The sequence below is a fragment of the Leptosomus discolor genome, chromosome 11 (assembly GCF_034619465.1).
Source record: "Leptosomus discolor isolate bLepDis1 chromosome 11, bLepDis1.hap2, whole genome shotgun sequence".
NCBI lineage: Eukaryota > Metazoa > Chordata > Aves > Leptosomiformes > Leptosomidae > Leptosomus > Leptosomus discolor.
Window position 1 is genome coordinate 14,222,180 of NC_141401.1, and position 20,918 is coordinate 14,243,097.

At 37.9% G+C, this 20,918-nt stretch overlaps 1 protein-coding gene across 1 annotated transcript; it reads left to right on the forward strand.

Moving 5' to 3' along the window:
- Positions 1–2,784: 2,784 nt before the first annotated feature.
- On the forward strand, positions 2,785–18,867 carry CHRNA5 (cholinergic receptor nicotinic alpha 5 subunit). Its single transcript, XM_086471857.1, has 6 exons — positions 2,785–2,902; positions 12,419–12,570; positions 13,414–13,458; positions 14,825–14,934; positions 15,825–16,656; positions 18,706–18,867. Exons 1-6 carry the CDS (start codon positions 2,785–2,787, stop codon positions 18,865–18,867), a joined length of 1,419 nt encoding a protein of 472 aa, XP_086327983.1.
- The last annotated feature ends 2,051 nt before the right edge of the window (positions 18,868–20,918 follow it).

The following is a 20,918-nucleotide window of genomic DNA, read 5'->3' on the forward strand; positions in this document are numbered from 1 at the left end:
AGAGGAGATTCTAGGACTACTTAAATGTCTTTCATTTTCTTTAAAGAATCTCTTCCATTACAGTTTTTCTGTAGTAAAAGTTGCCCTCGTTTTCAAGTTTTAATTGCAGTTATTTCTATTACAATATGAAAAACCACTAAAATAACTTGATTTGAGAGTACCCTTCACTGATTATGTAGCTGTTTGCTTTTATCTGGAGAAAATTCAGCTTCACAAAAAATTATTAAAATATTTCTGATTTCATGAAGAGAACTAAGCAGCTTGCTATTTTTATCTGTGATTAATTTGGCATTTGGCTTTCCAGTTAAAGTACTCTTCAGTGCACAGTAACAGCTGCCGTCAGCCAATTTACTGGAGATTCTCAGGACATATTTTAGTGGGGACCTTCAGATGTCAACTCCCGCTGAGAAGGACCCTTTGAAAGGTAGCAGACATTACCCATGGAATCGTTCAGGCTTTCACTTAATGATAAATATTAAACTTAACATGCTGCTCTTTGTGTTAACGTTTTGCTCCAAGTTCAAAGCAGCAGGAAAAAAAGGATTCTTACTTGTAACTACTCTTTTTCTAAACCAGTAATAATACAACATAATTAATGTGTGCCAGATGATGCTACATAAAATATTTAGCAAAATGTTGGGCATGTAACCTAGACAGTTTAATCTCTTTACATCTCACAGCATCTGTTTTGCCTAGCTAGGATCCAGCTGCAAACCAATTCATAGTTACATAATAAAACCAGTTCGCTGCGTCCTGCACATTCGAGTGGCAACTATGTTCAACACTGTTAACTAGACATTACGGCTCTCAAATGCATTTATGCAATGCACCTACAGTGCTAACAGAACCACAGATTTTACGTGACAGCCTTACGTCAGGGACACCAGGTGCAGTGGTGGACGAGGTGTCATCAAAAACCATGGATTTGCAATTTCAGGAGAAACATTGCTCAGAAATTTTTGGAGCATTCAGAAAACATCAGAACTCCAGTGTATTACAAAAGAATAAAATAGGGGGGTTTGTGCCATGCTTTGGGCTAAAATATAATTTTTATTTACTCTTAAAATCTTGGGTTGACCACTGCATATGCACTGAGCATTTCAAAATAAGAGTCACGCTGCATCGTTTAACACATATATATTTTTGATTGCGGAGGATGTGCAGTATACAAATGGATTCTCAATATATAAAATGACAATATTTACTGCAGAGCATTCAGATCAATAGAACATGTCGCTAGAGGTGTGCTGGAGGAAGCTACTGTGTAAGCAGCCTTTTTTTTGGATGGCTTGTATGGACTGCATTATGTCTTGCACAGACATGCACAACCTAAATCCAGCCGCAGGATAAGATGATACAGAAAAACACGAGTTTAAAAATTCAGAAAGGGACTGTAATGCTTAAGTACTCTGGTTTGGTTGTTGAAAAGATTCATGGTTTACACAGATGCACTATTTTTCTATGAAATGAACACTATATGTAAGAATTTCGGTAATTGACAATGTGCTTAATGAAATTACTGCTTTGGCTAATGCTCATTTTAGGAATTTACAAAGTTGCTAAAATTATTTGAGTTGAATAAGGTCCATTTTTCTGAGGACTCTGGCATCTAGCATTTTTCGTGCAGCAGCTGATTAACACTGTGTAAAGCCATTCAGCCTTCCTTTCCAAATCTTTGCTCTCTGTAAGAATCTTAAACAGTATCTTAAATGTAAAAAATGCATTAGCCAGCTGCTGCTGTTTTCCATGGCACTGTGTACGCAGCACATTTCCACTAGGATGATTTAGGAAAAGTCACTATATTTTGCAGTTGGTGCATTTAAAGTTTTGTAACAGTTTTTTATTTATCTGACATGAGGGAAGAAAAAGGTGGGGGTTTTGTACAGAGTATTCATTATATATGTTTTATAATATACAGAAAGAGGGAAATATTCTGGGTCTTTTTAGCTTGCATCAGGTTATCTATTTTTGATTCAAAGTTGCAAAACATTCTGATTTAGAAACTCAAAAAAAAAAAAGGACCCCTCCTGCGAGTTTCACGTGGAACGCGAGTTAAAAATTAGTTTCTTTAATATTTCCCTTTTCGCTAAACACGTTCCCCACCCCGTGGTTTAAAAGAGGGGAGCGCTGACCCGGGCGGGTTGACCGCGGCTGCTTCCCGTGGGCACCGCAGGTGCCGCCGCGTCCGGCGAGGCGCGGGAGGGCGCTTGGGGGGCCGGAGCCGCTCACCGGCCCGGGCGGGGGCCCTCCCGTCACCGCGGGACCGTCGGGCCGGGCCGGGCGGGGCCCTGGGGCCCAGCGGGGCGGCTGCAGCTCAGCCCCCGCGCACCTGCGAGCGAGCGCCTTCCAGCAGCGCCCGCCTCCCCGCGGGAACTTCTCCTGACGGCCCGAGGGGGAGGCGGCGGCCGTGACCCGCTCGAGGCAGGGCCGCCGAGGGGCGCAGCCGGCGCTTAGCGGGAGGGTCGCCCCGCCACCCCGCGCAGCTCCGCGCGCCTCCCGCACCGCGCGGGGCCAAGAGTCGGTACCTCTGGGCCGCCTCCGGGACCGCCCGCCGCGGACAGCGGCCCGGGACGACGCTTTGCCGAGGCCGCTGCTGACGCTCGCGCCGCCGCCGCCCCCCGCAACGCGCCAACCGCTCTGACGGCCCCCGCCGCGCGCGCTCTCTTCTCCCGCCCCTCGCGCCCCCTCATGGCTTCCCGACGGGGCGTGGCCAGCGCCGCCCGGTAGCAGCGGCGCCCCGTCCGCGCCGCGGGGCTCTGAGGCAGCGGCGGCCGTGCCCCAGCCATGGCCGAGCTCGGAGCCCGGCTGCGCTGCCGCCGCCCCGTGCTCCTCCTCACTTGCCTCTTCGCGCCCTTTTTCGGCCGGCCCGGAGGCGGCTCTGCCGCCCGCGCCCCGTACGCGGGTAAGGCTCCTCGGGGCGGCACCGTGTGGGTGAGGGCCGGCGGGGCGCCCTGCCGGGGCCGCCAGGGAAGGGGGGTGGCGGGGTGACAGGCGGGCGGTTCAGCGGGAGGGTGTCGGAGGGGAGGGCACGGTCAGCTGGGAGTTGGGAGCCCTCTTGAATGCCGGTTTGCGTGTAAACCTGCGGGGCTAGCGCGCCGCCGGGGACAGCGGGAGGCTCTACCGGAGCCCAGGTGTCCGCCGGGCCGCCGCTGCCTCCTCTGGCTGCCCCGGTCCCGCGCCTGCAGCCCGGCTCCGGCGGGCAGGGGGAGCGCGCCTTCCGCGTGAGAAACGCGGCGGGTTTTTGCGTGGGGGGGAAACGCGGCCGGGGCCGGGGCGGCCGCGCGTCGCGCTTCGTGTTCTGCGGAGCCAACTTTTGCCGAAGCGAGGCTGCAGCAGGGCTGATGTGGGGCTCGGGCGGCCGCCAGGGGTGCTGAGGTGGGGGCTGCAGCACTTCGCTAGTTCTTGGGAAAGCAGCTCGCCGGAGCTGCCCCTCGCGCAAGAAGAGGGGAAAAACGCCTTCGCCGAACGACGGCTTTTCAGCTGGACATCAGTCTTGGCTGCCGCACGTTTCATTACGCAGTTGTTATGCTTTTTCATTAATATGTAACGCTTTGAAGATTTGAAGTGTCATAGCTTTCAATTTTTGCTCTGTTCAGTCACTCGGAGGAGGTACAATTGTCGATCTGTGGTGCCTCCTCTTTGTGTTTGCAGCCGGCGTGGAGGTAAATTTACAGATGTCTGAATAATTGCAATATCGCGTATGGATCTGGCTGCACGTAAAAACGTCCCTCTTAAGAATTTATAACAAAATTCTTTTTGGTTTGGTCATGCGTTATTTCTTTGACTTCAAAAGAGTCAGTCTTGTAATTCAATCAGGATGTAACTTTCAGAGTTGAAGGATGGAAAATAGCATGTGAAGCTGAAGTGCTCATAAAATTACACAAAGATGAAAGGAGCAAAATCGATGCTCTTTCAAAGAATTATTTAGAAGTAGTTATTTCAAAACATTGCCTTTGTATAATTTAGGGGTACATTGCTAAGAGTTTTGCAAAATGTCTTGAAGTCGTAACTGCAATATTCACAAGGAGAAAGGAAACTAATGAAAAATAAAATTGACCTCTTAATATTAGCTCAAAATTATAAAAATGGTTGTAAGTACGGTTTAAGCTAAGTAAATTGTATTGATGTCTTGGTTTTAATTCAACATATAAAAACTCAGTCTGTTATTGCGAAGTGTGATTTAAAAGTTTACTCTTGATCTCAATATTTAGAAAAGTAGTGTTTTTCATCATGACAGAAGATCCCACTACGTGAAATTATTATGTTACATCATATGGTATACATGGCTGTATGGAATTACCTGCAGTCAGGTTAAGCCAATTTTGCCTTTTGGCAGAAGCCAGCAGTTTTGACTTCACTGAGAACTGATCATAATATACTGAGGATAAACTTTTCGCAATTTGTTTGCTCTAAAATAAAATGAAATTTACTATTAAGAAGATGAAAACCATCACAGCTTCCTGCCATTAAAATATAGGGCAAACTGATATAATAAATTAGAGTATCATGTACATACAGTTAAAATTATTTTAGAGGTATTACTTTATATGTGTTACAGTAATAATTTTAATGAGTAAAGTCATTTATGGATGTGACTTTGTTTTTATGATACTTTAAGAGTGCTTGTAAGTGAATTTGGTGTTTCCTTCAGTTAGTAGTCCAGAGGTGAACTAACCCTTTATCCTGGATAACTGATTTGACAAGACAAATTATATGTTGATTTAAAATAAATCAATTTATAAGTTTTATTCCTTGCTCTGAATCTTAACCTAACAGGTGAGACTTGCATGCACAAGTTGAATTGAGATTAACAACCACCTATAGCACTGCTGTGCCATGCTGCAGACCTTCCTTAGGAGTTTGTACACCCAAATGTTTTCCACTCGGTTTAACAGATCGGATCCTTTTCCCTGCCCAGCTGCCCAACAGGAAGCTGCAAACTTTCCTGCTTACGTGGCTTTCTTGTTATTTTTCTCTTAAAATATTTTGTGTGTTCTTTAGAGATCCTTAGGAATAAAAATGTGGGCATTGATTTGTGGAGAAATGTCTGTGTAGATTTGTAGAACTGTGGGCGGAAGTGCTTGCAGAGTTTCCCACTTTTCAGAATGGTAAAACGTGATTTTTGTGTAATAGGGTATGCTCTGAAATCTCCTGCTCTGCGTCTGTTTTTGAGCAGAGTAACTGATTTCTGTGAGCCATAGGTTTGTATGCTCCAGTGTATTTGAGACTGGAATTGAGCTGCACGAGCAAAATGCTACCGTGGCAGAAGATAATGCCAGTGCACAACTGCTGCAGCACCCAGGACTGCGCTGACAACTTGTGAGCAGCCCAAGGCCTGTGTCTTATTTGCCAAAGGTGTTATTTACATACGTTGTGGGTTTCTGTTCACTTCCATGATGTGTACCCTCTGAATCTATATGAATAAATGGTTCTACTTTTAAGATTCTACATACTAGTTCTTCCTTGTACTTCTTGTACTGTCTGCACTTGTATATATGCTTTTTGCTTCTTGCATTCAGCATTCCTCAGTGTTGACTTCACAGTCCATCTTCAGTCCTTACTAACAGGTCAACAGCCAGTGAAAATGATGCAATGGTTAAAAGTGGTGTAAAGAGAGACGAGAAAATCCTGGATCTGTTACAGAAAAAGTTCCACTGCCTTCAGAGTGACCAGAATTTTCACCCTGAGGCAGCCTGACAAGAAGCAGCCTTTTCATGTGACCTTAGCTGTTGGGCAGGGAGAAGGATCACAGTTCTGTCTGCTGAAAACTTGAGTGGAGAATATTAGTGTCAATGGACTCACAAGGAAATGTTGTGCCATGCCACAGAGCTGTCACGTTAGTGCTGTGGCTGTTAATCAGGAGACCACTGCTGCCAGCAGCTTCACTACAGAGTTCAGGAAGCTTTTTGGCTTATTGTATGTATTCACCGTAGAATCCATAGCACAGGTATTCAGAAAGGGATGGTTTGTGCTCCAGTTAGCTCTTGATCTAAAGACTGACAGTCAATCTGTAGTTGGTCATGTCTATTTCTTGATTAGTTACAAACTACGTGTCAGTATATTATGCTGTTATTAATCAAACTTGTAAATGCGTTCGTTAATATGGGCTGTAATTATCCCTTGATGCTAAGCTGTAAGGGGATAGTTTAATTCTACTTTCCAATTATCAAGCTGGAAACTTTAATCTAAATTTGAGCTGAATATAAGAAACATCTTCCATGCTTTCTGTGTGCAGCTCTTGCATCTCTGTTAATGTTGGTGCTAAACAATATTGCAGTGCAAAAGCGTTGATAGGTTCATGTCTGCAATATGCCATTTTATTTTGCTAGTAGTTTGCAGGAGATTCATGTGCTAGGTAAAGAGAGAAGGCAGAAATCCTCCCAGGAGTGTATTAGTACAAGTGATAGAAATACAAGGCTGCTACTTTTGTACTCTCAACCTTTGTAATTGCAAGACAACCTCTGAACAAAAGAAAGCAAAACAAACTTGCAAAAAAACCCACCAGCAAGAAATGGTCAAGAATAGCCACCTTTTCCATGCTTGTAGGTGTAGTGATGGGCTTTGGCTTTATCTTTAAACAGGGGAGAAAAAAATACTTGTAGGAAGCACAGACTGTAATAGTTGGCTTTTCTGACTTCCGTTCAGTAGAGTTAGTAATCCTACTTTGACTTAGAGACATTCTAGTAACGATGCTTTTGATGTTTCTAAATGCTTACTGTGAACTACAGGTTTGACTGTTAGTGATTGGATTCTTGGCAGTTGCTAAGCTTAGAAGGAAAAGTAGATAAAAAACTGAAGACCATACAGAAAGTATGACTCGCAGTGCTTTTAAAGGGAGGGGGGAATCAAGAAATAAGACTTTCTATTTTATACTTAATTTAATATATTTCATATGTTTTCTGCTTAATGAAGTAATGGTGGGAGATTCTTTAAAATGTAAGAGAGGCTTAGAAGAGAGATCTGCGTGAACATGATCTTCTGCTGTTTCCAGCTGCAATACAAATAGGACTTGCAGTTAGAATTGTCACCAGCTTTACCAAAACATTGTGATGTGACTAGATTTGTTCAGGGAAAAATGGTAAACTTAAAGGAGGAAAAGCACTGATGCTTACTGTAGAATAAGTTATTTTGTAGGAAAAATGGAAACCTTTTTTTTTCTCTCAAAATGACCACTGAACAATGTTTAGAGTGAGATTTAAAGAGCATTGTGCTTCTAGACTTGAAAGTGCTTCCTTTGTTATAAATTATGTAAAATGTATTACTTAAAAAAGGCACAGTATCATCTTAATACATATACTAGTGTACTGAAGGCAGCTGTACTGTATATATTAATTTACCTTCCTGGTTTGTAGGCAAACTATTAGTTGTATTGTAGCTTATAGTAGTTGGATTTGTGGATAACAGTCTATATGTTCTGATAGCATGCTGTTAAAGAACCTGATGTTAACTACAAATTATGGCTGTTTTGCCATGTTTCTTGTCCTTACTAGTGTTCTTCATTATATGAAATTTTTCAGTATGTGATTGTATGTCTTCATTAATAATATATATTACTTCTGAATCTACATCCTGACATCCAAAGATGTGACCCTTTCCTTTCTCCAATGGACCTCTTGAAAATCCACAAACTAGCGATTCAAAGAAAACCTGAAATCATTAACACTCAATTATATCCATTAGAAAATGCTTTGAACTACATTGTTTAAAGTGTAAGGACCAGTGTTATACCTGCAATCCCAGTGTGGTTCGTTCTTAGACGCTTTGTCTAAGGAAGTGCAGAGGAACATAGAGTTCAAAGAAAGTTTATGCTTTGGAGAAACATGGACTGTGATGTTCTCTTGTTTAAAAACAAACAAAAATTTTTCAAAAGGTACCAGGTATAGCTGTAGCACTAGATAGTTCACTGGTAGTTCTTATTTAGCAGCAGTATTCTTTTTATCATATTGAGATGCTAAGAAATTTCTTCCGATAATGGTACAGTAAGAAACAATGTAAAAAGATGGATTTTATAATTTTATAAATTTTATAATTTTATAATTTTTCTGAAGCATTTAAAAAGCCCACCATTAGCAGCACTACTGAAATTTTGGTTTGAGAATGTTATAGAAGTGAATAGACATGTACATGTTTTGTCACGGTATTCATGCACCTGAGATCCACATAAAGCTTCCTCTTCTTTTCTAAATAGCTCTTCCAAAGTACTTTTATTAAAGAAGATTGTTAAATGTTTAGGGAGGAAATGGTAGAACTGAATTTTTAAATACAATTGTGTCAGAGGTCAAGTGGTTATTTAGAATTTCTACTTGCCATTTTGTCAAAGGTGTGCTCCAACTACTTCAAAGTTTAAAAAAATTGAATCATTAGTCTACTTTGCGTATAAATGTTTGTCTTCTTTTTGCAGAATTCAAATTTCGGCCATCCAGCATTTTCTCATGTGATTTAGGTTTGGGTTTTTTTTGCGAAACATGGAATCACACTGAGAGTCAGCAGGGAAGTGGTTCAGGTTTAAATTATAAAGTAGCATTGTCATTGGGGTTTATCACTGAACAATATAGAGAGCTACCTTTGGTTTAGACTGCAGAAGTTACCTGACCTCACAGAAAGAAAGCCACACAAATACAGGCATGCTTAGAACTGCCCTTCAGAGGCTACAGTGAGCTAGTAGCAGGGGTGAGTGCTTCCATAATCTCTTACCGTCTGATTTAGTATGAGATTTGTACGCTGGGTTATTTGTTTGCTAATCTTGCTAGTCATGGGTTTTAACCTCTTTCTGCTTTTCTCCAACTGGCATAGCCAGTCTGCTGCCTTAAGCCATTAACTGTATTTCCCCTCTTTTCCTCTCTTCTGTACCTTTTTTCTTCTTGCCACCAGTTCTTCAATTCTGTGGGGTTTTTTTTGTTTGTTTGTTTGTTTTTTTAATTGGTGCCAATACCAATAAGTAACTAAGAATTACACCCTTTGTTATAATCCTAAAAGCACAAAGGTACATGGAAAAGAGAAATTAAACACATGCAGTCTGTCTAACAAGTGAGCTGTGTCACCCTATTAAATGTATAAATACAGTCATCTTAATAAATCAGTGAGTATACTGTAGGTCTGAGTGTAAAATGTTTGAAAAAAATTCTGTAAGTATATAAAAGTGGTAAAGGAACATATCCCCATTGAGCATAGCGGACAAGATGCTGTGTTTTAAGAGAAGCTTGATCTGGAAACAGCATGTACCCTGAAGATGCTGTATCGCTGTACAGGAGGTCATCTTACAGGAACAGAGAAATGGTGAAAGAGCAACTTTGCCTCTGCATTGCTTCAAGGTCATTTAATGGGGAGAGAATACCCAGCTGCATAGTCATTCTCCAGTTGTACAAAAAAATTGTACAGTTGAGAGTTGTAGCTGTAAAAGGGAAATTTAATTAACGCCAATAAAAAAATTATGCATTTATGAAACAATAGGCTGAAGTATACACAAAACCTTTCATAATTCAGAAAATAGGGTATAGAAATAGAGGAATTAAGTTGTGTCTTCAGGAAACATTCTTTTGGATGCCTGTAAAAAGCAGGACTTGGCAAAATATGTATAGTTATAAATAAGAAAAATTCCTTGGCTAATGAGGATACACTGAACCAAAGATATCAATAACAATAAATATATTTTAACCTAATAGCTGTGAAGGTAACTGGTGTGGGTGTAACATTCTGTTGCTGGATCCTTTTCGGCAGCAATTCTGATGTCCTGTGTATTATCATGTATCCACCTGAGGTATGCTCAGTGGTACAGAGCAAGTTGCTCATCAGTTCTTTGCTATTTCACAACCCACATGTCAACAATCTTGAAATGGAAAGATGCTATATTGTAGAGCATGTACAAATTTAATCTCAAAGAACAATATGGTGGTGAATGAATGAAATACACTGCAAACAGATAGATCTGTATTGTGAATCAGAAGAGTGATCTGTCTTAAAACCCAAATGCTGATTTTGTCTGCGACAGGAACCATTCAGCAGCATGTTGGTGTACAGTGAGATCTGGAGGGAAAAGGAGTCCTACTGCTCCCACTTTGCTGATCCTGTTCCTTAAGCTACATTCTGCTTTTGCTTCCACTATAAAGCTTCAGAGAAAATCCAGTTAGTATTCATGGTAATAGTTCTACTGGACTGCCCAAACCTGCAGCACAGAAGGCAAGGAATTCTCTTGTGGTTGGGCTCTGCAGTGCTTCGGGTGTCTTGTCTGAAGGACCTGTGAATGCAGCCTTTTGCAGCACAGCAGAAAGCGCTGCTGTCACAAGAGCACTTTAGTGAATGGGAGGGAATTTAAAAACTTGTGTGGCCTGTCTTAGTTGTCTAGGCTGCAGTGGTTGCAGTCACATAGAACTAGCTCAGGTCTGACTAAATTAATGGCTTAAATGGTGTTAACCAAGTCTCTGCAACAAACGCAAGGCATCAAACTGTTGATCAAACTCAGAGGTAGATTTTGCAAGTTGTGTTGCAATGAGAACTGATACCCCTATGCAAGTATGATGCTACCTGGCATAACTGACAGTTTAATAATCCCAGGCAATTCTAAAATTTTAGTCCTCTTCAATATCTGATGATCTTTGATTTACTGAATGTCAATGGTAACGAACTTCAGATGAAAATTGTTTATACTGCCTTTAATTGATGCTTTTGTTTCCTTTACCTTCTTTTATGAGAATAGTTAAATACAATCAGTGTTTTTTCTGCACGTATCGTTCACTACTATCTAGTTCTATTATGTTCACTAAATTCACCTCCTCTCCAAACAAAATAATGTTAATCTTTTAAATCTCTCCTCATGTGGATGACTGTCTCTGGTTTTAATCTGTTTATGACATTCTCTGGTGCTTTTCTGTTTCTGATATATCTTTTTTTAGATGGATGCTGTTAGTGTGCTCATCATTTCTGGAGAGGTCATGCCATACATTTATGTAATGGTATAATGTTTTAAATATGCATCAAAAAGCAATGGTTGTGAACATCTTTGGTTTACTCTGTCCCTTAAACTGACTATAGTAATTGTTAGGTCTTTTTTCAGCAGTAGTGTCAGTCAGTTTAAACCTCATTAGTGAGCACTAAAAATCTTTGTCTAGAGCATATGTTCGTGTCTTCTGGTGGTTGCTCTGACTTCTGTCTGGGAATTGGAGACCCTTTTGGAGCCATTCCCTTCAAGGTGGTGTGTGTAGCTTGTGCTGCTTCTTGAGGTGGTGGCCTTCTTCAGATCTTTCACACTGCCTTTGAAAGCTACTCATACTTGAGTTACTTGTCTGGACACTGGTCTTTTCTTTTTTCCTCTCCTCTCTCTGTATCTTCCCAAGTTTGTCATTCTCTTGTTATTTAGGGTATATACTTTTTTTGCGTGGTTGCGTGGTTTCTCATAATGGAGAAACCTTAAACTTTGTTTTTTATTGGGGGGGATGTGTGGTGTGTGTGTGGTAGCAGGGTTTCTACTAGTATACTTCAGTGAGACCACTTTGGTAAAAAACTTACTTTTTGTGGATTCCCAAAGGTAAAGGATAGCAGTTGTTTGATGAGGTGCTTAGGACAACTTACATATTTCTTTGGAAGTCTGGGCTGCTCTCTACCTGCAGTTTCTGCATCTGCAGTAGTTTTTTGTTTTTTTTTCCAAAGCTCTACCATGTATTGCATTCTCTCAGGAGACAAAAGATGACATTTAATTTCCACTTCTTTGTAAGCTATACAAAGATTTTTGGCTGTTCCAGGTCATCAGTCACTCTCCAGGCATTGAAAAGACTCCTTGAGAAATATGAAAAGCAGTAACTGAATGTATACTATTACTTAACTAGGAAGGTGCCTTCCAGTCAATGTAACGGTAGAATAGGTAGAAGACAGACTGGTAAATAGATTGGCACATGTGTTTAAGATATGAAACAGCGTGGGGAAAAAGTGCTGTACAAGTACTGCATAGGTGTGACCAAACACTAGAAGAAATAGTGTATAAAACATGAAGAGATGATTTCAAACTGGAGAGCAAGTTAAGCAATACACTAGTGTAGTGTGGATGTAGGTTTTTAAAAAGTACCACCTTATTCTAGAGTGCTAGAACTTCAATCCCTCATCGATAAGCTTTCAGTTTTAGAGGAGTTCCATAATTGCATTGCACCAGGTAAATTACATAAATGCATTTTCCCTCTATTATTGCTAAAATTATCTTAATGTTCTTGAGTCACAGATTTTAAAAGTGTGATAGTGGTATGGATATGCTCTTAAAACCAGGTAATTTTATAAAATTCTTCTTCAAAGACCTTGGCCATGCTTCCAGAGAAAAGGGGATAAGATAAAAAATGTAACTGTGCGTAAACATAGCTGTAGCTCTTTGGACACAGGAATGCAGATGTACACTGTTCATAAAAATCAATGTTAGTAAAGTGCTTTTTTTATGTAGGTGTATCTGAACCTTCTTTTATTGCTAAAAGTGAAGATCGTTTGTTTAAACATTTGTTTGAAGACTATCAAAGATGGGTTCGTCCAGTGGAACGCTTGAATGACACAATAAAAATAAAGTTTGGCCTTGCAATCTCTCAGCTAGTAGATGTGGTATGTATAATAAGTTTTGGGGTTTTTTCCCTGATTTTTGAAATTCTGGAACATTATGTCATATGAAATAATTGTGCGTATTTTAGCTTAAACACAATAGATTAAACCTCTAAAATTATTATCAATGTAATAAAAAATGCTTTGTAGATGGGGGCATGAAGGAGTGATAGCAAAGGGGTTGGGAAGACAAATAGCTTTTGTTTTTGGTGGTGTTTTCAGGGAAAAAAAAAAAAGAAATTCTTTTAAGCATAGGGAATTATGTTTTGATTTATTTATTCAATGGGAAAACTATGTATTTTCAAACTTTATCAATCTCATTTCTGTAAAATTCAGGAACACTTGCAAATGCTGCTCTTTTTCCCCCCTTAATCAGCAAAAAACCCTCTAAGCCTTCAAATATGTCATTTCTATAGTAATGAAGATTATCTCATGACATTACCTATGATGTAGAAGAGATCAACTAGATTTTTTTTCCCTGATACTTATTCACTTCAGCGTATTATTTTTAAATTGAATTCACTATTTATAGCTATAAGAGGAGGTTTTCTTCCATGTGTTGACTGTTTATGTTTCCGTAGAAAAACAGTAAGACTGCATAAAATACAGTCAAATAAAAAAATGGAGGGGAGGAAAGAGGCACAGAAGGGGAAAAATATCACTTTTAACAGTTAAATAATCAAAGGTCGTTAACTGTATGTTTAAAAAGTTCTCATATAAACATACTTATCTGTGACCAGAATGCTTTTAGAAGTGTGTTTTAGATTTTAAATTACAAACCTCTGAACTAAGGCAGCTAGTTACTATGTGTGTACTTTTTTCATAAAATATGCTTTACTTTTATAGGATGAGAAAAATCAATTGATGACAACAAATGTCTGGTTGAAACAGGTATGTATAAAATATTGATGAAAAATTCTGAAGCTTCATAATGGCAAGTCAAAAGTTGGAAGAAACTTTTCTAATTAATTGTATAGTCAAAAAAACTTAGTTGTTGCATGAATTTTTATTTTGTGTAGTATCTTTTAAAAATGTCCCTGGAAATGCTTTAAAGGATTAATTATTATAAAACTCTTAAAAACCCAAACCAACCAAACAAAAAGGTGAGTTTAAAAAAATGTACCTAATTAAAAGAAATCTGATATGGCATTGCATGGCCCTTTAATATACCAAAGTGCATGTATCCAACCATAAAAGTTACTGCTTTGGTACATAAGTTTTCTTTCAAAAACTGTGTTAAGAAGATTATGGGTTTGTGTAGTCTTTTGTATAACAGTTGTAAGATCTTTCTCTTGTGGGCTATTTGAGATTATCAGGTAAACATCACTCAAGAATTTCAGTTTCAAAGTTGTGTATGCTTGCTATAAAGAGCTACTTTTTTCTCTTAAGAATGTTTTTTTATGGACAGAAAAAAGCCTCAAGCATTATGACAGTCAGAGTCCATTCTTGATTTAACTTAGAAGAATGTTTGCAGACCCTGATTATACTTACTAGCTTACCAAATTATTTTTGTTTGGGCTACTTCCTTTGGGTCTTTTTCCCCTGTGTTGCTTCCCTTCTTTTCCAGTAGCTGTAATTTCAGGCAAACTTTTTCTTTTCAGGAAAACTTTGAGACTACTCAGCAAGTATGAGATGGCAATATATTGGATAGCACTTTGTGCCCTCTGAATAGTTTCTGCAGAACTTGTTGCAGTTGAACAAGTTCACATAAAATAAGAACTGACCTGAATATGTGTTTAAAATTCTATGTGATGGTGAATTCGTAGAAACTTGAATTTTTCATGTTGAACTTTGTTTGAGTATAAAATTACCAAAGTAATACTGGCTTTCATTGATGCTATTTTTACTGTTGCTGGTAGAAATAGAGTTGCAGCATGATTTTATTTTTTTTGTGATGAAAATGTTTAAATTGCTTTTGATCAGCTTACAAAGTAATTGATATTCATTCAGAACAAGCTTTTTTTCAAATTTAGTTGTTTATACGTTATAATAGCTCTTACTTATGTATACGTGCTCTGAAAAAGGATTTTAATATCTTAAGTTCTGTACAGAAATACTGTGAATTGGCTCTTATAACAGAAAACAAATATCAGATGAGGTAAATAGATGTGTGTTCAGCAAATTCATTCTTGTATGCAAATTTTAGAGGCCAGTTTGATATTTTTTTTAGTTGCCTTTTTATCTATTTTTATCCAGTCTTGCCCTGCTTAAATCAACTTCACACAAATAATGATTTTTACATCTCTCATATCCACAGGAATGGATAGATGTAAAATTAAGGTGGAATCCTGAAGACTATGCTGGAATAACATCTATTCGTGTCCCATCTGATTCTATTTGGATTCCAGATATTGTGTTGTATGACAAGTAAGATTTTAGTCTTTTCATATAAAATACATTCACTTTCTAACTTTACTGTCCAAGCTGCATCTAGGAGGCTCATTGGATAGGTATGTGTGTACATTTAGTAGCGCTAAGAATATCTGGAAGAATTTGCTATGAATACAAATTTATTTTGTTGCCATGTTAAATGCTTAGATGTTTAGCTTTGCTTCTGTCTGTAATTTCTAGTCTTTTTGAAAAGTTTATTTCCACTTCTTCATGTAAACTCTTTCATTTAATTAGAAAGCATTGTCTTGCATGATGCTGGATGCAAACTAATGGTGTAGGGTGTTGGATTTAAAATTAAGTACACATAACTAAGAGGGTTTTTGTTGGTGTTGCTGGGTTTCTTTTTGAGAATTAACATATCTTGGAAGCAATAACTTCTGAATTAACCTTTCTGCTCAATTGGGGTGCCTATACAATGCTTCTACGTGTCTTGACTTTTTGAGTCAGGAAAAAAATCACAGCCGTTGGAGTGATTGTAAGTTCACATTTGGAGGTGGCACACAAGTATTATTTCACCTGTTTTGTTACTTTTTTCTTCAATAATTATGATTTGGCCAAAGTGGAAAGTATGGTTATGCAGGTCAGGATTTTTACGTTCATTTCATAAGTCCTTGGGTGCACAGAAAGTTGCACAGATCTTTTCATGAGTTGAAAATATTCTTCAGTCTTCCAAAGCTGTTTATCCGTGTGAGATTAATTTAAAAAGAAAAATTGACAATGAGCACAATACAAAATTTTTATTATGAAGGGGGAGAAGGGATAAACAGCTAAAATGATAATTACAAAGTATCTTTTCTTATTTAAAAATGCACACCCACACCCCGCACACCCATTGTAATTGCATGCATGTGTCTTCTTTCTTTCAGTGCAGATGGACGTTTTGAGGGAACATCTACAAAAACTGTGGTAAAATATGATGGCACCATTGCTTGGACTCCACCAGCAAACTACAAAAGTTCTTGTACTATTGATGTAACCTTCTTCCCGTTTGACCTCCAAAATTGCTCTATGAAATTTGGTTCCTGGACTTACGATGGCTCACAGGTTGATATAATTCTTGAAGATTACGATGTTGACAAAAGAGACTTTTTTGATAATGGAGAATGGGAAATAGTGACTGCAACAGGGAGCAAAGGAAATAGGACTGATGGATGCTGCTGGTATCCTTTTGTTACATATTCATTTATAATTAGACGTTTGCCACTTTTTTACACATTGTTTCTCATTATTCCTTGTATTGGGCTTTCGTTTCTAACTGTCCTTGTCTTCTATCTTCCTTCAAATGAAGGTGAAAAAATTTCACTGTGCACTTCAGTACTCGTATCTTTGACTGTTTTTCTTCTTGTTATTGAAGAGATTATTCCATCATCTTCTAAAGTTATCCCACTCATAGGAGAGTATTTGGTGTTTACTATGATATTTGTGACATTGTCCATTGTGATAACTGTCTTTGCTATCAATATTCATCATCGCTCTTCATCTACACACAATGCTATGGCACCTTGGGTTCGCAAGATATTTCTTCACAGACTTCCTAAGCTGCTTTGTATGAGAAGTCACGTAGATAGATACTTTGCTCAGAAGGAGGAAACAGGAAATATGAATGGGTCAGAATCATCTAGGAACACTTTGGAAGCAGCTCTAGATTCTATCCGATATATTACAAGACATGTTATGAAGGAGAATGAGGTTCGCGAGGTGGGTGTATATTAGTTATATTACTAAAAAAATTTTATAAAATGTTATAAAATTGGAAATTAGAAAACCAAGTAATGGTTTACTCTGCAGTTGCGTATTAAATATGTGCTATGTTTTTATACTTCCCTGGAAGCTGTGTAATTATTTCTACTGGAAAGAAGTACAAGTATGGTACAATAATGAGAAATCTTATAGATGTTGGGATGCTACCATACAGTTCTTGGGTCCTTGGGTTCTTTAAAGTCTTTTGCTTTCTTCAAGAGGTAAGTTCATGTTGGTAATTACATGTTTTCAGAGATACTTGTCTGTTACAAGAGCATGTACTGTAACTGATCCCTACAGTGCTGCTGGATGTTACTTTCATGATGGGAGAAGTAGGTATTTTTCATTTTAAGGTTGTAGCTGAAGGCTATCTGGAAAATGCATTTGCCTTAACGTTTTCAGAATAAATACTGCTAAGCCTTATTTTGCAGCTTTCAGTAACAAATAAGAAAAATTTTTAATGCCCTAACTTATATTAGGTTAAATACAAGCTATAGCCATATGCTAGTCATTTTGTGTGAGATCAAACATGGACTAGATGACTTCTTGAGTGTTGTGTTCTAGCCATATTATTATTTGTCTCTAAGTTATATCAAAAGATGTCAAAGGCCTTTTTTCAGTCTGTACCTTTGCACTCTGAACTATCCTCAATGGATGTTTACACCATTCGGGTAAGAGCATTGTGTTTTCTTTGCGTGCTTTTTCAACTCACACCATTGGAACATCAGAGACTTAAATGCTGTTTTGAGGCTAGTATAGAAATATAGATGTTTGTTGTGTGGTCTCATGACACTGCTATCAGTTTCTGATGGCAAGGCCTGAGATTCTTTCCACTTATACAGAAATGACTGTCTTCAGAAGTTGCTGGTTGCTGAGAGCATGTTCTTACATGCTAGCCTAGGATTAAACTAATTCCTCTAATGTACCTTCTCAGGACTAAATTCTGACATTATCACAAGGGATCTAGCCTAGATTTTGAAGAAGTATACTGTTAAAACAGCATCTAATACCCTTGAATTGTATGAACAGCACAAATAGAATATTTGCTATTAAATACATAACTTCATGTAAATTAAGGGTTGGTTTTTCTTTCTCTTGCTGAACTTACTCCACGTGACAGTGAATGACAAGAGAGGTGATAAGTATTTTGTTTTTCAGGTGTAATGTTGTTGTGGCTCTAAACCTCGCAAATTAGTATACAGCTGACAGGGCATTCACTTGTATTTTATTATTTGGGCTCCAGAGGAGGGAAGCTTTAATTGCAAAAATTGTTAGTAAAAACTACACAGCTAGTGCTGTTGTAGCCGTTGCCTCTTAGGAAGCAGTAGGCTTGGGAAAAGTGGACAGCTCCAGTTCTAACCAAAGACAATTTTTTGGCAGGGTTTTAATTTGATTGCACAATTGTATCTGCTATACTTGCAAAACTGTGTGTAGATATGAATAATTCTATCAACAAGGAAAATAGTCTTGAAAGTATTGTGAATATTTTCCCTAGTGTATCATTCTCTGCAGCAGTAGCTTCACAGCTTTCAGATCTTGTATGTAACACAACAGCTGCTATCTACTGATAATTTGTTTGTTTGTTTGTTTGGGTGTTTTGGGGTTTTGTTTGTTTGTTGTTTTACAACTTTTGCTTCTAGCTCCTGCCTGGGAATTACACTTTGTGATGAGGCTGTGGCATGAATCCTAAATCCTGCAGTATGTTAGAAAATTGCTTATCACTTTAATCTCTCTGTAGTTGAGGAAGTTCAGTGCTTCTCAGGATCCATTTCTACGTTAAAATCTAGTATTGATCTATATAGCTTACCAGTCTTCATAGAAGAAAGTTTGTTCCTATTCTAGCTCATAGCGTAATTATAAAAAGTTATTGAAGGTCATTACCAAATGGACCCAATTGGAAAAAACCAAAAAGCATACTGTAAAGTGATTAAGAATTGCAGGATTTGGTACTGTATTTTTACGTGTTCTCGTACATGCTGGCTGACTCTTATGCTTTTTATTTTTTAGGTTGTTGAAGACTGGAAATTTATTGCTCAGGTGCTCGATCGAATGTTCTTATGGACTTTTCTTATGGTTTCAATAGTTGGATCACTTGTGTTATTTATTCCTGTTATTCATAAATGGGCAAGTATAATAGTACCTACGCATATAGGCAGTACAAATGCATAAAGTATTTTTGGATCTGTCTCCTGATAGTATGGCTCTAAAGAGTTTTGCAGTAGCTCTATTTCCATGCATGTTCTTTGTAGATTAAAAAAAAAAAAATCTAATAGAGGAAAAAAAATAAATCCCAAAGCAGAAAATTATGTTTACATTAAAGCATGGCATCCCTAGGACACATAGAAGCCGATTTGCGTATTGCAAGTCTACTAAGTTACCTCTAAATCAGATCAGAATTAAAAGGACCTTCTCAAGCACTTGCATGTATGATATGTCAGAAAAGCATACACTGACACCTACTGCGAAATAGAAGGATTAAAAATTTTGTAATGATGATCACTGTAGTCCAATTATTAGATTACTATGTAAATTGTTACACTGAGTATTAAATATTTGCAGATATTTATACAGTAGAGTTGCTTATTTCCATTTACTGTAGTATGCAAAGGAGAATTTTTATCAGCTCTTTTGAGTGTATTGTAGAAGTATAAAGTTTCTACAAAGTAAATTTAAAATACCAGTTAAACTTGTATATTCAACATGTAAGTAAAAATAGCGATTTGGCTATGTTTTGCCTTTCTAAATTTTCTGTGGAATTTGCTGCTAAATTTAAAACCTTGTTAATTCTATCATACTAACCTGAACATTTAATACAGTAAGCCTTAAAATGCCTACAGGATACTTGTATATCAATATCTTTGTATCAGGTATGTAAAGGAATGCAAAGACGATTAAATGAGTCCCAAAGTTGCACAGGTATTCTAATGGACCGGAACGTTCAGATTTCTTTATTCTTGATGAAGAACTTGGTGCGGTATGTTGGTTGCAAACAGGTTAATCATTTCCTGCCTTTATGTTTTTCTCAGAATTAGATTTTTAAGTACAGGTGGAAGGAATTTGGGGAATGCCTTTCTGAAGGAAATGAGGTGAAAGTTGTTGTGCTGTGTAACTAAATACGGATGATTAAGTTTTCACACATTTGTTAAACTGAACTTAGAAAGCTACCTTTAATAGGTTCTCTGACATTGAATCGTATGTAACTAAGCAGTGAGGATGTACAACTTTCCATACTTTCTTTTTTCTGAGTGTGTTGAAAACTAACTTGCAACTTTTGAATTATTCCATTAAAATAAAATATATACTTTAAATACTGATTTTTAAGTTCTTTAAATTCATTCCAATACCACCTTTGTTAAAAGCTTTATCTCTGGAAGAGACTCTAAAATAAATGGGGGTTTTCCTGTGCCAAAGTTTTGTCAGAGTACTTCATAATATAGTTGCATCCTGCAGGGCTAATACAGTAATGCCAAGCTAGAGCAAGTCTTGGAAAGTTTTTATTTGATTAAATTACTACATTAATAATAACATGTTTAGGAGAGAAGTTTAAATTAAATTGTGGTGTCTTTGATAATACGAGTTTTAATAGTGGGTATGAATTTGGAAAATGGACATATATTCCCTGCCCACACTGTCCTGCATCTCCTTTAGAATAGCACTGTTTGGCACTGCACTGATTCTAATACTAATTGCTTATGTCATAATTTATATGTTATTGAATATTTCAAATTGTTTTCACCTGTAGGACATTCTTGGTTTTGTGTAGCTTTTTAAGGCTCACGGGCAGGGAAATGCTGCCAGGCAAGCGCTTTTTTTTTTTTTTTTTTTAAATACCGATTTATAAATAATTCTGATTGATTGTAAAGGGAGTCACTCTTCCTTTTCAGTTTTACACAATTACATCTCACATTCAATATCTGTATTTCCTCTATTCCTATCATAATTAATTTTCAAGGTGAATTTGCAAAGATTATCTGATTTAATCCATTAATATAATAATTTTAACTTTCTCAGTATTACTAAGATTAAAAGATGCATCAGTGACTTTCTCTGTGTGGAAGTTGCAGAAATAGTTTAGATATCTTATTTTCTCTTCAGATGCAAAATTTCTTTTTATAGTGCTCCTTGGGTTTGAATTACTGACGTTTACTCTTACCTGAACAGAAAACAAAGTAAATAAAACTACAGATTAGCTATATATATTCATTTTTATTGACTCCCTG

Coding starts and splice junctions, on each gene's coding strand:
- CHRNA5 (XM_086471857.1), top strand. CDS start 2,785: ATGGCCGAGCTCGGAGCCCGGCTGCGCTGCCGCCGCCCCGTGCTCCTC. Junction 2,903..12,418: donor CGCCCGCGCCCCGTACGCGG/GTAAGGCTCCTC, acceptor TTTTTTATGTAG/GTGTATCTGAACCTTCTTTT. Junction 12,571..13,413: donor TCTCTCAGCTAGTAGATGTG/GTATGTATAATA, acceptor TTACTTTTATAG/GATGAGAAAAATCAATTGAT.